This window comes from Moschus berezovskii, chromosome 20 (assembly GCF_049115385.1).
Source record: "Moschus berezovskii isolate FMDL1 chromosome 20, NW_MosBer_1.0, whole genome shotgun sequence".
Taxonomy (NCBI): domain Eukaryota; kingdom Metazoa; phylum Chordata; class Mammalia; order Artiodactyla; family Moschidae; genus Moschus; species Moschus berezovskii.
The window spans coordinates 39,092,304-39,105,323 of NC_142479.1; the positions used below are offsets into that span (position 1 = coordinate 39,092,304).

The following is a 13,020-nucleotide window of genomic DNA, read 5'->3' on the forward strand; positions in this document are numbered from 1 at the left end:
TTTTAATTTGTCTCTTTAATTTGCCACGTTCTCTCCCCATTCTCTGTTTCTCCATGCAGAATTCTCTTCTGGCCTGTGAGTTTCTCCTCCAGAACGGGGCAAGCGTGAACCAGGTGGACAACCAAGGCCGGGGCCCGCTCCACCACGCGACCATTCTTGGACACACGGGGTAGGGACGACAGGAATGATGGCCTCCTCGGGAGGAAGGCTCCAGACGGGGTGAGGGGCCGGCTGAACTTGGCTATCTTGTCCAGGCTGGCCTGCCTGTTTCTGAAACGGGGGGCCGATCTGGGAGTTCGAGACTCTGAAGGCAGAGACCCCCTAACCATCGCCGTGGAAACAGCCAACGCTGACATCGTCACTCTGTGAGGGTGCCTGGGGAGGCGGGGCTCGCGCTTGCACTATCCACTTGGGCGGGGCTCACGCCAGACCCCAGCTTGCCGCGGGGCCTGGGGAGGGGCGGGGCCAGCTCCTGGACCAGACTGAGAAAGGCTCCTTCAGGTGTTGATTGAGGCCCGGAGTAGGAAGGGGAGAGGACAGAATAAACTCACCTGCCTTGGTGGATTTATTCTAAGAGAGGCATCATTCATTAACGTTGTCAGGAATCTTTAAAGTACTAGACCCTGGGGAAACAGGTGAATGAAACAACCCAGCTCAAAGGATGGGAAGGTGGGGGTGGGGGTGGGGTGAGAATGTCATTCATTCCTTAATTCTCTCCCCCTTAGGCTACGATTGGCAAAAATGAGGGAGGCCGACGCGGCCCAGGGCCAGGCTGGTAAAGTACACCTCCCCTCCGCCCTGCACAGCGTTTTAACTATGGGCTTCTGGCCCCTGGTGACCTGTCCCCAAATCCCTGTCCTCAGCTTCATTGATTAATTACATTATTTATTCAACAAATACGTATTGGGCGCATCCTACGCTCCAGGTCCTTGAAACAAAGCAAAGAATGGGCGAGGGCGCTGCCCTGACAGAACAGACATCTCCTCCACCCACATTGGAAGCGCGTGCTCTTACCAGGCCGGGCTGCCCCTATTGTGCTATTCGTGCTAGGACCCAGCCTCTCAGCCCTTTATCCCTCCCCTCAGGAGACGAGACATATCTTGACATCTTCCGTGATTTCTCCCTCATGGCATCCGACGACCCGGAGAAGCTGAGCCGGCGTAGTCATGACCTCCACACGCTTTGATCCCAGGCCTTCAAGGGCTCGCACCCCCATCCCTTCCCTCCCCACCGCCCGCCCTTTCCATTAAAGCCTTTGTGCTTTGCTCTTCAAAGTTCATTTATTGGCCACCCCCATCCGGCTGGTGAGATATAGGGCACTGTGACTCCTGGGGTGCAGGAGCGATTGGGAGTTTTCGAACTGGAGTCACTGGAGGGGCAACTCCTGGGAGTGAAGTGGGAGCTTCAGGCCTCTAGGGCGGGGGCTTGCGGGCTCAGGCGACGTGGCCAGACCCGTCCGGCCAGGCAGAGGCTGCTTGCGTGGCGTGGGTTGGGTCTAGCCTTGGGGAGAGGGGGGCGGCTGGCATCCGGCAGGGATAGCGAGGCTGGCTCAGGCCACCCTGGCCCGGAGGCATCCCTGGAATGTGGACGCTCAGCACCCGCCCCCTCGGGAATTCCCCGCGGGAGCGACAGAAAAGGAACAGAGCCGGCCTTCAGTTTCTTGAGCGGCGGGATAGGAGATGCTTGCATCCACTGAACTGCAGATGTGAGGTCGGGCACACCTGGGGGCCCGTGGGGCCGTCACGGGTACATCCGGAACGACGTGACTGAGTCACCCTCCGGACCCCACCCCCGCTAGCGTGCGCTGGTGCAGCCTGTCCGCCCCGTCTCTCCGGTCCGCCACTCGGCTTCCACCACCACCCAGCAGCGCTCGGCCGGCGGGGGCGGGGGGCGGGGCGCCCAGGGGGCGGGGCTGCCTCTTAAAGGGCCCCCCGGCCGCTGCCCTTAGGCCACTTCCTGGGGGTGGAGAGGACTTAAGCGGTTGCAGCGAAACCCAAGGAAGGCGTCGGCGCTCAAGTCCCGAGACTCTCGGCTGCTTCCATCGGAATCCTCGTACACTCCCAGCTTGTACTGAACGTGCATCTGCGGTCCCCAGCCGATAGAGAGGCACCCCCCGCCATCGGCTCCGGTCAGCCTCGCCTCCATCTCCTGGGACCCGCGCCGGAGTCAGGCAAGGCAAGGCCTCAAACTGGCCCCCGGATCCCTGCGTGGATTTGCCCACCGTGACAGCCATCTGCCCGAGAAGCTGGACCCTTCAGAGTCGGCCTTGTGCTCGCCACCGTCACCTGCTGGTTGGATTCTGGAAAACCACTTTCTGAAGACCACAAAAAAGAATCGCTGACCACCTAGAAGTGGATCTGTATCTTCCGTACTTCTCTGACTTCCCTTCGCTCTTTTCATCCGTTCTCTCGACCTTTCCGGCATCTCTGTGCCCAGAAACCATCCCCCACCACCCAGGCAGCTAGGGTGAGCCCCAAATCTTGCTGCCTTGTACTCCAACCTGTGCCTCCCACTCAAGAGACAGTCTGAACCTTACCACCCAGTTCTGCACACATCCAAGAAGTTCTGCCTTTTCTTCTCTTTCGGTGTCTTCTATACTCCTCAAAATTTCTCCTCCTCCTGTGCCCTCTTCGCCCCCCTCCTTTGGGGGCCCCGTGACCCTGAATGTCGGGGGCACGTTATATTCCACTACGTTGGAGACCTTGACTCGATTCCCAGACTCCATGCTGGGGGCCATGTTTAGGGCTGGTACCCCCATGACCCCCAACGTCAATCCCCAGGGAGGTGGCCACTACTTCATCGATCGAGATGGCAAGGCCTTCCGGCACATCCTCAATTTCCTCCGGCTGGGCCGCCTAGACCTGCCCCTTGGATATGGGGAGACAGCGCTTCTCAGGGCAGAGGCGGACTTTTACCAGATCCGACCCCTCCTGGATGCCCTACGGGAACTGGAGGCCTCTCGGGGGACCCCGGCTCCCACAGCCGCCCTGCTCCACGCAGATGTAGATAACAGCCCCCGCCTGGTGCACTTCTCTGCTCGTCGAGGCCCACACCACTATGAGCTGAGTTCTGTCCAGGTGGACACCTTCCGGGCCAATCTCTTCTGCACTGATCCTGAGTGTCTGGGTGCCCTGCGGGCCCGATTTGGTGTGACCAATGAGGACAGGGCAGAGGGAGGCCCACACTTCCATCTGGAATGGGCCCCCCGCCCCGCGGAACTCCCTGAAGTGGAGTACCGCAGACTAGGGCTGCAGCCACTGTGGACCGGGGCACCAGGAGAGCCACGGGAGGTGGTGGGCACGCCCAGCTTCCTGGAGGAGGTGCTGCGGGTGGCTCTGGAACACGGCTTCCGTCTCGACTCTGTTTTCCCTGACCCTGAAGACCTGCTCAACTCCCGATCTCTACGCTTTGTTCGGCACTAGGAACTGAGACCTGGGAATGCTGCCCTCAGTTTGACTTCATGGAGGGGTGGGGGTGGGGGGAGAAAGAATGGGTCGGTAAAGGGGTTGAAGATTCTCTTGAGGCCTTTTCCTAGCTCTGCTCTGGGAGCTTTGAGAGTCAGAGGCCCCACTGCACCTGACTGGAGAGCCCAGGTATGGACAGGAATCCCCACACTGGAGGGAGCTTACCAAGAGCCCACGAAATCAGTGGGTCTGGACTGGAGCCGATCCTGGGAGGGCTGGGGAGACGTCCCTGGCTGGTCCTCCCTGAGTCTGGGGACTTTTGGTGTTTCCTTGCTTGGAGCTCAGTATTCAGAGTCTGGAAAAGCAGGTATGCTTCTCTGCCCAGGCTCAACTTAGCAGGACTGTGGAAGGACGGTGAGGTCTGAGGGAAAGAGGAACTTTGGATTGTTCTAATGTGGTCTCCTGGACTGTGACTTCTGGAGATGGTGGCCTCACCTGGCCTGACAAATGAGAGGTTAGAACACTGTGAAATATGGGAAGGGAGGTTCTTTGCCGTGTCCTAAGCCACCACGGAGGAAGACAGGGAGGGCTACACCCCACCTTAGGTTGGCATAAGGGAGCTAGGAGAATCCCCATGGACAGTGGGGCTGGAGCGTCCCTCTGGAGATCCAGGTGTTTTAAAGAATCCCATGTTGAAGGAGGGGCTGGCTACAGGGAGGAACGGGGCATCTTCTTGGGTCCTGGCCTTCCTTCCTGCATGTGGTACGTGCCTGTGAGCCACTGGCTCTGACTGATGCGTGGATCCCTGCATCCTGGCTCTCAGCCATGTTGCTGGAGGTGGTGTCTGTGTGCTGGTCTTTCTGTGGCCTCTGCATGTCCAGGCCTGTTTGCGGTTGCCCAGCAACTGTTTTGGTACCAGGTGTGTCTGTGGTATGGGTGTGAGTAGACTGACAATTAGTTTAATCACAAGGGGTGTGTGTGCACATGTGCTTCACACATCCACGTAGGCAGGAGGGGCCTGCTGAGCTTTGAGTCACTGCTGCTGCTACTGCTAAGTCACTTCAGTCGTGTCTGACTCTGTGTGACCCCATAGACGAAAGCCCACCAGGCTCCCCCGTCCCTGGGATTCTCTAGGCAAGAACACTGGAGTGGTTGCCATCTCCTTCTCCAATGTGTGAAAGTGAAAAGTGAAAGCGAAGTCGCTCAGTCATGTCCGACCCTTAGCACTAGGATCTTCTAATGAGAGGTAAGAGAAGTCACTGGGCTTAGCTGGGCCTTGGAGGCCTGTATAGAACTCTCTGTTGCTAAGGCAACCATGAGCCTGTTGCTAGGAGATAGCTGGGGAAGGCCCAAGGCTGCTCAGGGCGAAGAAGAGAGGAACAGAAGAGTTTGAAAGAGTGGGGGAGGATGTGGACAGGGATGGGTTTCTGAGTCCCTGGGAGTATGGGATACTTACAAACAGCTTCTTCACTGGGGAGTCACTTACTATTTATCCCTGGTCATGATTTACAGGAAGAAAAATAAAATTGCTTTTGGAATCACAAACTCATGAAGGCTGCTGAGGGCTAGGTTGGGGGTATAGCAGAAGCCCTGCTTTCTCTATCCACCTCCCATTAGAAGAATATTCTTCCAGTCCCCAATTCATTGGGCCCCAAGTTTACCCCAGCCAGAGATGGGGCAGTGTCACTGTGCTAGAATACTCTAGAACCTCCGGACAAAGAGCTGGAACCAGGATCACAGAGCATTCCAATGCCTTCCCAGCCTAGGTGGGGCCAGCCCTCCCTCTAGCACCCCCCAGCAGGCCTCATGTGGACACTGGCACTAGGTGGGATCTTCCTGGCAGCCGTTGAGGCCTGTGTCTTCTGCCGCTTCCCAGATCGTGAGTTGTCGGGCCGCCTGGCTTGGCTTTGCAGCCAGATGGAGGTCCAGTGGAAGGACTGTGAGGTCTCCTGGACATTCTCGGCCTTTGCCTTAGGTAAAATCAGACATCCAGGGATGGACCTAGCAACAGTCACCCCTGTGCCCCAAGGGGCCTGCAAGTGGCCTCCCAGCTCTGCCTCTCAGCCATCTCTGCAGTCCACAGCCCTCTCTGGACACACTTTATGCTCCCTCTGGGAGAGCTTCTTTGGACCCTGGGAAAGGGCCCAGAACCTCCTTCCAGGTCAATGAAGGAATCACCTGGTCCTTACCTATCTCCACAGATGATGCGTCCTTGAACAAAATCACAGAGAAGACTCACAGAGTCCTGAGAGTCATGGGTGAAGTCAAGGGAGAAGGCACAACCTAGGGGCTTGGAAGGCACAACCAAGGAGGCGGCTGGGGAGGTGGAGTAGGGAAGGGTGGAGGGCAGATGGAGACAGGAGAGCGTGATGGGGTGGTGCTGGGTGAAGGGGTGGAGGTGAACCAGCCCTGCTGAGGCCCTGGGCACTCTAGCTGCTTTCTGCCTCTCCAGAGATCAAAGGGTCTCTCTACTCACTCCCTTCATATTGGCAATGGCTTCAAAAGACCAAGCTCCGGGAGTACAACAGAGAAGGTACGGATGTGGGGAAGGACCAAGGGGTGCCTAGGTCCTTGGGCAAAAGGGTGTATGGCTGAGCTCATCCGCTCCCACCCTGCCTTGTCTTTCATTTCAGCTCTCTGCCCTCCCGCCTGCCGTGAGTAGGAAAGGGAAGGGATAGCGAGAGCCAGGTGCTTGGGGCACCTGAGGAGAGCCGTCAGGGAGGGCGGTGGAAGCAGAAACGGAGGCTTTCCGCCACACTGCTGGTCCTACTGTCTCCTGCAGGGGGCAGCACCATCCTGTACAACTGTTCCACCTGCCAGGGCTTCGAGGTGTACTGTTGGCCCCGAAAGCGCTGCTTCCCAGGTCCTTACTTCCCACCTCTGCCTCACCCCCACCCAGATCTCTGAGCTCCGAGTCTCCCCCAGCATCGATAGGTGTGGTACCCGGGATCACTCACTGCCTCCTGGGTCCCCTGTAGGAAGTCACGATCTTTGGGAAGCTCGGATCCTGCTCCTCTTTGTGTGCGGAACTGCCCTGCTCCTGAGTGTTCTGAGCCTCGCGGTGGAGTGAGTTGGGGGATCAGGGTGGGAGACAGCCTCACCACCTCCCACCAGTACCCCCTCATCCTTCCTCCTGCCCTCGCGGCCCTTCCCTCCTCCCTTCCCAGGCCTCCCACCCTCTGTTTTCCCTCAGGTACAACTACTTCCAAGCAAAAAGTTGACTTGTGTAAACGAGGACAGAGCCTAGCCTCCAGTTCTAAGGAGCTCGTGTGCCCACACGTCCACTTCTCTCTTGGGGTTGGGGGTGAGGTGGGGTGGGGTGGGGAGGGCGGGGGACAGCCAGACCCTTAGTTCCAGCCCCAAGTGGTTCAATCTTCCAGACCCTGATACCCAGACATACCCCATAGTCCCAGTGTCAGATAGTCTCCAGGGACCCAGGCACCCACAGCTGGAAAGCACCTCCCCTTCATCCCTCAACCAATCAGATGGGGGCAGTCCCCGTGCCAGGAAAATATCTACAGAAGGAAAGAATCCCCTCTGCTCACCACCACTCCCACACCCACTTCTGCCTGTTCCTGGAACGTGGGGGGGCTGCCAGGCCCCAGAAACTCCTCTTGGCCTTCCTGTGACTGATTGGGAATCCGGGAATGAGTGTTCTGGAAAAGTCCCTCCCCTAGAGTGAGACCACATCAGTCAGCCTGCTGGCATGCTCCCCTTCCATTTAACATTGTGAAGCCTCCCACAGAGAGAGGCCTCCCTCCTGCCAGGCTCAACTAAACGTGCTGTCAAATGGCCTCGCCTCTGCCTTGTCTCTGCAATGGGGGAGGGCTGGGGGAGAGGGAGGTTCATGTAGCACAGTGGTTCTCAACTTGTGAAGGTGGGAATTTTGCACCGGAGGAGATGTTTTTGATGGTTTTGATGGGGGGGTGGGGAATGTAGTACTGGTATCTAATTGTTAGAGACCAGGGATACTGGTAAACATCTGAAAATGCATGGGAATGCCCTCCAGGACAAAGAATGATCCCGTCTGAACAGTCAGCAGTGTGTGGTTGAGAAACCCTGGTGTCTGGTCTCTTGATTTTCAGGAGTTTAGATTCGGGGGATGGGAGATGGGACATGAAAAGAAAGGCCTGTCTCCAACTATAAGTCACAGTCCAAGGGCCTAGGCCTGGGAGGGATCCTTGCTTTTACACAGCCCCATGGTTTTCAAACTGGAACTGAAGCTCCAAGTTCTCAACCAGCTGCGTGTGTCCGTGCTAAGTCACTTCAGTCGTGTCCAACTCTGTGACCCTATGGACTGTAGCCCACCAAGCTCTTCTGTCCATGGGATTCTCCAGGCAAGAATACTGGAGTGGGTTACCATCCCCTCTTCCAGGGGATCTTCCCTACCCAGGGATGGAACCTGCGTCTCTTATGCCTCCTGTGTTGGCAGGTGGGTTTTTTACCACTAGCGCCACGTGGGAGACCACATGTAGAGTCATCTGGTCATCTTAAAAAAACTACCTGTTGCTGGGTCTTGTCTCCAGAGATTCGGAGTTTAGTGGTCTCATATGGGGCCTCAGTTGATCTAATTTACAGCCAGCCAGGGTTAGAACCACTGTTTGGGGGAATCTGTAAAGGTGCTGGGGATAAAGAGAAAGGAGTAATTTATCCCTTCTTGAGAAACACCTTCCATTTTGTTTTACACATTCTAGTCCAATGCTTTTATTTTATACCAACAAATGGAACCCAGAGATCATATGGTATGCCCAAGCTCATATAACAATTGAAACATTCATTCATTTGATAAATACTAAGTGATTGCCAGCCAGGCACCGGACAACACTGCCGCCCACACTGGGGTGAGAAGTGTCCTGCTGACGCCCCAGCCACAGCAGCTCTCCTTTGTCTCCAGGAGCTGTCTCAAGCCCCTCAAGAATGTACCTTGTTTCCAGGCTCAGCATTTTAGAGTTGTCCTTCTCACATCCAACATGCAGTGGGTCCACAGTTTTGCCCATCTCTGAAGGACCTTGCTCCTCTCTGCCCCTCCTCCTGCTCTATGGGCTCCAGCCCTCTCTGGAACCCTCTTTCTCCTTGTGGAGCCCAGTCTCCCAAATGTGCATCTGACTCTGCTCACTCCCCTAAAGCCCACTCTGCACCCTTATCAGCCACACTGTTTTTTTGGTTTTTTTTTTAATATTTATTTTCCTGGCTGTGCTGGATCTTAATTGTGGGGTAGGGACTCTAGTTTTCGTGCATGGGCTTAATTGGCCTGCTGCTTGTGGGATGTTAGTCCCCCAACCAGGGCTTGAACCTGTGCCCCCTGCATTGGAAGGCAGATTTTTAACCACTGGCCCACCAGGGAAGTCCCCACACTGGTCTTCTTCTTTTTTTTTTTTTTTACACACTGGTCTTCTTAAAACTCCACATCACTCGACCCTCCTGTCCAGCATCAAATGATGCTTGAAAACTTGGGCTCTGGAGTTGGGCTGCCCGATTTCAAATCCTGGCTCTGGCACTTACCAAACACTGGAAAAGTTATTTTTCTGTTCCTGTTTCCTCATGTTTTAAATGCGGATCATGTATTTCTTTGATTCCTTGGCCTTTTTTCCTTCGATCTACATTTTAACATCTCTGAAGAACCCATTTTAAATTGAAGACATGTCATAGTATAACGGTATATATTACAATTGAAAATATCTTAAATTCAATGCAGCGGCACTTTCCTTACAGAATGACTGTGAGGTCCAAATCAGTTCATATAAAATGTTTGGGACTTTGCCCAACATGTAATGGGCCCTCATTAAGTATTATCCATTATAATCTCTTACTGAAAACCTTCCCTAGCTTGTCTTTGCCTATAGAATATAGAGCTGGCCCTTGATCCTGACATTCAAGACTCTCCACCGGCAGATCCCCTCGTCTTCTTTAGTCCTCAGGCCAGAACTGTCTAGACACAGAGCTGGAATCCTGCTTGAATGCCCCACTGGCATCTCAGACACCACACGTCCACCTTTCTAGACCTATCTTCCTCCCACTCCTGGGATTTATTAGGTTTAACTTCTTGTAATGCTTCTTGGAATCTGATCCCCTGGTGTCCCCTGGGACTTCACCTCAGCTCTGCCCACCCCACAGCCACCCTGAATCACTTCTAGCTGCCCAAATACTGTTACCTCATATCTCCTTCCTTTGCCCAGACTTGCTCCTCTATCTGGAAAGACTTTTTCCTTTGGCTCAGATATCCCCTCTTCTGAGAAACCTTCTCTGAGCCCCTGAGGCCAAGTGGAGTGAGTCTGCTCCAGGCTTCTCTTGTGTGGCACCTGTTTACCTAGGTACCACACACTACTCTCTAAAGCCACTGCTTAAGGTTCTGGGTCTGTTTCCTCAGAGCCTGGCACATGGTACATGCCAGGAAGTGTCACTGAGGACTCCAGCACCTTCTCTGAACCCTTGCAGTATGTCTTCCCTGGGCAAGCCCTTCGTGAACCCTTCACACAGGAGGCTGGTAGAGTTAGTGTTTGTTTTGTGCACGTGAGGCCAGCCTACCAGAGTGTGACCTGTCAGGGCAGGGACGGCTTTCCCGAATCCCTCAGCAATCAGGAGGCTGCTGTGGGTGTGGCAGTTTTAAACAATGGCCCCATGCTCTCTGACATGCTGCCTGCCTAGAGGTAGGTGCTATGTATCCTTCCCTTGAACCTGGGTTCCATGGCTAGCTGGCTCCCTGAATGTGGCAGAAGTGACACTGAGCCACTTTCTGAGTCCAGGCCTTAAAAATCTGTCACCTTCTACTTTTGGGACACTCACTCTGGAACTCAGTTGTCATGCTATGAGGATGCCCGGGCTATTTTAAGGGTCCCCATGGAGGGATTTGGCCAAAAGCCAGTATCTGCTGCCAGATGTGTAAGTAACGCAGCCCTCTGCTCTCAGATCATCATCCCCAGACTGTCAGGTTTTCCGCCCAAGGCCGCAGACATAGTAGAGCAGAGATAAACCATTCCCACAGTGTCCTGTTGGAGTTCCAGACACAAAGTCCAGAGCATAAAAAAATAGTTACTTAATGCCACTAGGTATTGTTACTCAACAATGGATAACTGGGATGGTGGGGCAGAAATAAGAGCCTAGAACCTGGCACTAAAAGCCCTGGGTTGGGACTTTCCTTGGGGCCCAGTGGTTAAGACTTGGTGCTTCTACTGCAGGGAACTTGGGTTCAATGATCCCTGGTCAGGGAGCTAAGATACTGCATGCCATGGTAGTGTGGTCAAAAGTAATAACAAAATTTAAAAAATAAAAGCCCTGGGTTGAGGATATGCCGGCACTGCCACTTCCTATTAATAGCTGTATATGTACATGAAGAACATCAGTTCACCAGCCTGAGCTTCAGTCTTCCTACCTGTAAGATGGAGTTAATGATGGTTAACAGGTATGGAGACTGTGTCAGACTATGTGTTAGTTACCTATAGCTGTGTAACAAATTAGTCTAAAACTCAATTGTCTGAAACAGTAAACCCTTATTATCTCATGGTTTCTGTGAATCAGAAATTCAGAAGCAGCTAAAATGGGTGTTTCCAGCTCAGAGTTTCTGGTGAGGATGTTGTCCTGATGTAGGTCAGGGTTTCAGACATCTAAAGGCTAGTGGATCAGGTTTCAAGATTCCAAGATGGCTCACTCAAATGTCTGTCTGGCTGGCTGGTGTCAGCCGATGGCAGGAGCCCTCAACTTCTCGACAAGTGAAGCTTCTCCACTGGGCTGCTTGATTGTCCTCAGGACATGGTGGCTGGCCTCCTCCAGAGTGAGTGATCCAAGAGAGGGAGGTGGAAGCCACACTGCCTTTCACTACTTAGCTCTGAAGTCACACACCATCCTCACAATATCCCATTGATTACACTCTTTGTGACCCCATGGACTATAGCATGTCAGGCTCCTTGTCCATGGGATTCTCCAGGCAATAATACTAGAGTGGGTTGCTATTCCTTTCTCCAGGGATCTTCCCGACCCATGGATCGAACTTGTGTCTCTTGCATCTTCTGCATTGGCAGGCAGGTTCTTTACTACTGCACTATCTGGGAACCCCAGTGATTACACAGGTCATTGTGGAAAGGCACGACACTGTGACACCAGCTAGGGAGGTTCACTGGGAGCTGATTTGGAGACCGGCTACCACACACATGGGCACAGTTAATTCTTCAATAACCCCGCAAGGTAGATACTCCTAATAATCTCATCTTGAAGATGAGGAAACAGAGGTGTACAAACATGAAGTAACTTGCCCAGATTTATAGGATGGTAAGTGATCAAGCTGGGATCCAAACTCAGGTACTCCAGAAGTGAGCTCTCAGTTACTGGTTTAAAAAATAATAATAATTAATTAGGCTGCAATAGATCTTAGTTGCAGGAAGTGGGATTTTTAGTTGCAGCATGCAAACTCTTAGTTTCGCTATATGGGATTTAGTTCCCTGACCAGGGATTGAACCTGAGCCCCCTGCATTGGAGCTTAGAGTCTTAGCCACTGGACCACCTGGGATGTCCAGAGCTACTGCTCTGTAAAGGCCCTCAGCTCCATTATAAGCCTGTCGGAATATGGCAGATTTAAGACTGCTTCCACTTTGGAAAGAAAACCGTCAGATAGATACAAGGTAGTGGGCAGGTAACGCCATTAACTAGTGAGGCAAATGTAAACTGGAAAAGAATGGGACTTCAGGGTCCTGGGAGATGGAGATGGGGTGACAGAACAAGAGGATGTTACTCAAGGGTCTGGGGAGAGCTAACTATGTGGGGCCAGGGAGTGTCATGTGGGGAGGGGGCATGGGTGGGTTCACCAGGAGAATACTTATGGATTAAGTTTAGAAACTCCCATCCCCATCACTCCCACCAAAGGAGCTCCTGATGTCAAAAATCTCCTTTGCTTCACTCTATCCAGATGACTCTGTCTCGTCCATTTGTTCAACAAAGGTTACTGAGCACTTATCATATGAGTCAGACACCATACTGGGCATGGGGGACATAGCCAGACAAGATGAAGTCATTTTCTACCTGGAGCTTGGAATCTAGCAGGAGAGACAGACAAGTTACTGGCAAATTCTATCAGAGCAATGAGTGCAATAAGAAGAAAGCACAAGGATCTTAGGGTGCAGGGAGGAGTCCAGACCAGATTAGGGGTGGGCTGCCTGCACTTAGCAAGGCCAGATTTGGAGAAGGGTGGGAAGACTTTCAAGAAGAGGGAATAGTCGTGCAAAGGCTCAGAGGAGAGAGAGAACCAGAATGTTGGGGGGCTTTTCCCTGCTGAGAGGTTGATGTGGTCAGGGAGAAGGGGAAAAGCTCAGTGATCTCAGGGATCAGGGCAGAAAGAGAAAAGGCAGAGGCACCAGGATGGTTCCTGCAGAAGGATGGGTCCTACCTGTCTGCCAAACCCAAGGTGGGGGAGGGGAGGTTGGCCACCGGGCCGCCCTCTCTGCTTGTCCTCCTGGTTCTCTGCCCTGTGGGGAAAGACTTGGCTCTGGTGGTGTGAATGTGCTCATCTTTCTCAGATGCAGAGCCTGCAGGGCCAGGCAGAAGTTGGGGAAAGGCAGCTGGAGAGGGTGGTGCTCTTGGCCTCCAAATTTAAGTGTTAGCAGGACACCCCATCTCAGCCTGGAGGCAG

General features: G+C 53.7%; 3 protein-coding genes across 4 annotated transcripts in view; all 3 read left to right on the top strand.

Annotated features, from left to right (window-relative positions):
- Positions 1–1,268, top strand: part of ACAP1 (ArfGAP with coiled-coil, ankyrin repeat and PH domains 1) — an 11,710-nt gene extending 10,442 nt beyond the window's left edge. For both annotated transcript variants that reach the window (XM_055405423.2, XM_055405417.2), the window contains 4 exons: positions 60–169; positions 255–365; positions 726–775; positions 1,086–1,268. In XM_055405423.2, the coding sequence (XP_055261398.1) occupies positions 60–169; positions 255–365; positions 726–775; positions 1,086–1,186 (372 nt within the window). In that variant the 3' untranslated portion in view covers positions 1,187–1,268. The remainder of the gene's footprint in view (positions 1–59; positions 170–254; positions 366–725; positions 776–1,085) is intronic.
- Positions 1,269–1,526: 258 nt separating this feature from the next.
- KCTD11 (potassium channel tetramerization domain containing 11) lies at positions 1,527–3,436 on the top strand. Its single transcript, XM_088828860.1, has 2 exons — positions 1,527–2,359; positions 2,719–3,436. Exon 2 carries the CDS (start codon positions 2,724–2,726, stop codon positions 3,420–3,422), a length of 699 nt encoding a protein of 232 aa, XP_088684986.1. The 5' UTR covers positions 1,527–2,359; positions 2,719–2,723; the 3' UTR covers positions 3,423–3,436.
- A 1,756-nt stretch (positions 3,437–5,192) lies between these two features.
- On the top strand, positions 5,193–6,736 carry TMEM95 (transmembrane protein 95). Its single transcript, XM_055405520.2, has 7 exons — positions 5,193–5,379; positions 5,606–5,662; positions 5,857–5,937; positions 6,038–6,058; positions 6,187–6,267; positions 6,383–6,470; positions 6,598–6,736. The coding sequence occupies exons 1-7, from the start codon at positions 5,211–5,213 to the stop codon at positions 6,623–6,625; spliced, it is 525 nt and encodes a 174-aa protein (XP_055261495.1). The 5' UTR covers positions 5,193–5,210; the 3' UTR covers positions 6,626–6,736.
- Positions 6,737–13,020: the final 6,284 nt, after the last annotated feature.

What these genes read in the sequence shown, in the direction of transcription:
- KCTD11 (XM_088828860.1), top strand. Translation starts at nt 2,724, where the DNA reads ATGCTGGGGGCCATGTTTAGGGCTGGTACCCCCATGACCCCCAACGTC.
- TMEM95 (XM_055405520.2), top strand. Translation starts at nt 5,211, where the DNA reads ATGTGGACACTGGCACTAGGTGGGATCTTCCTGGCAGCCGTTGAGGCC. An exon ending in CAGAGTCCTGAGAGTCATGG is followed by an intron (nt 5,663 to 5,856) that starts GTGAAGTCAAGG and finishes CTGCCTCTCCAG; the next exon opens with AGATCAAAGGGTCTCTCTAC. An exon ending in TCTCTGCCCTCCCGCCTGCC is followed by an intron (nt 6,059 to 6,186) that starts GTGAGTAGGAAA and finishes TGTCTCCTGCAG; the next exon opens with GGGGCAGCACCATCCTGTAC.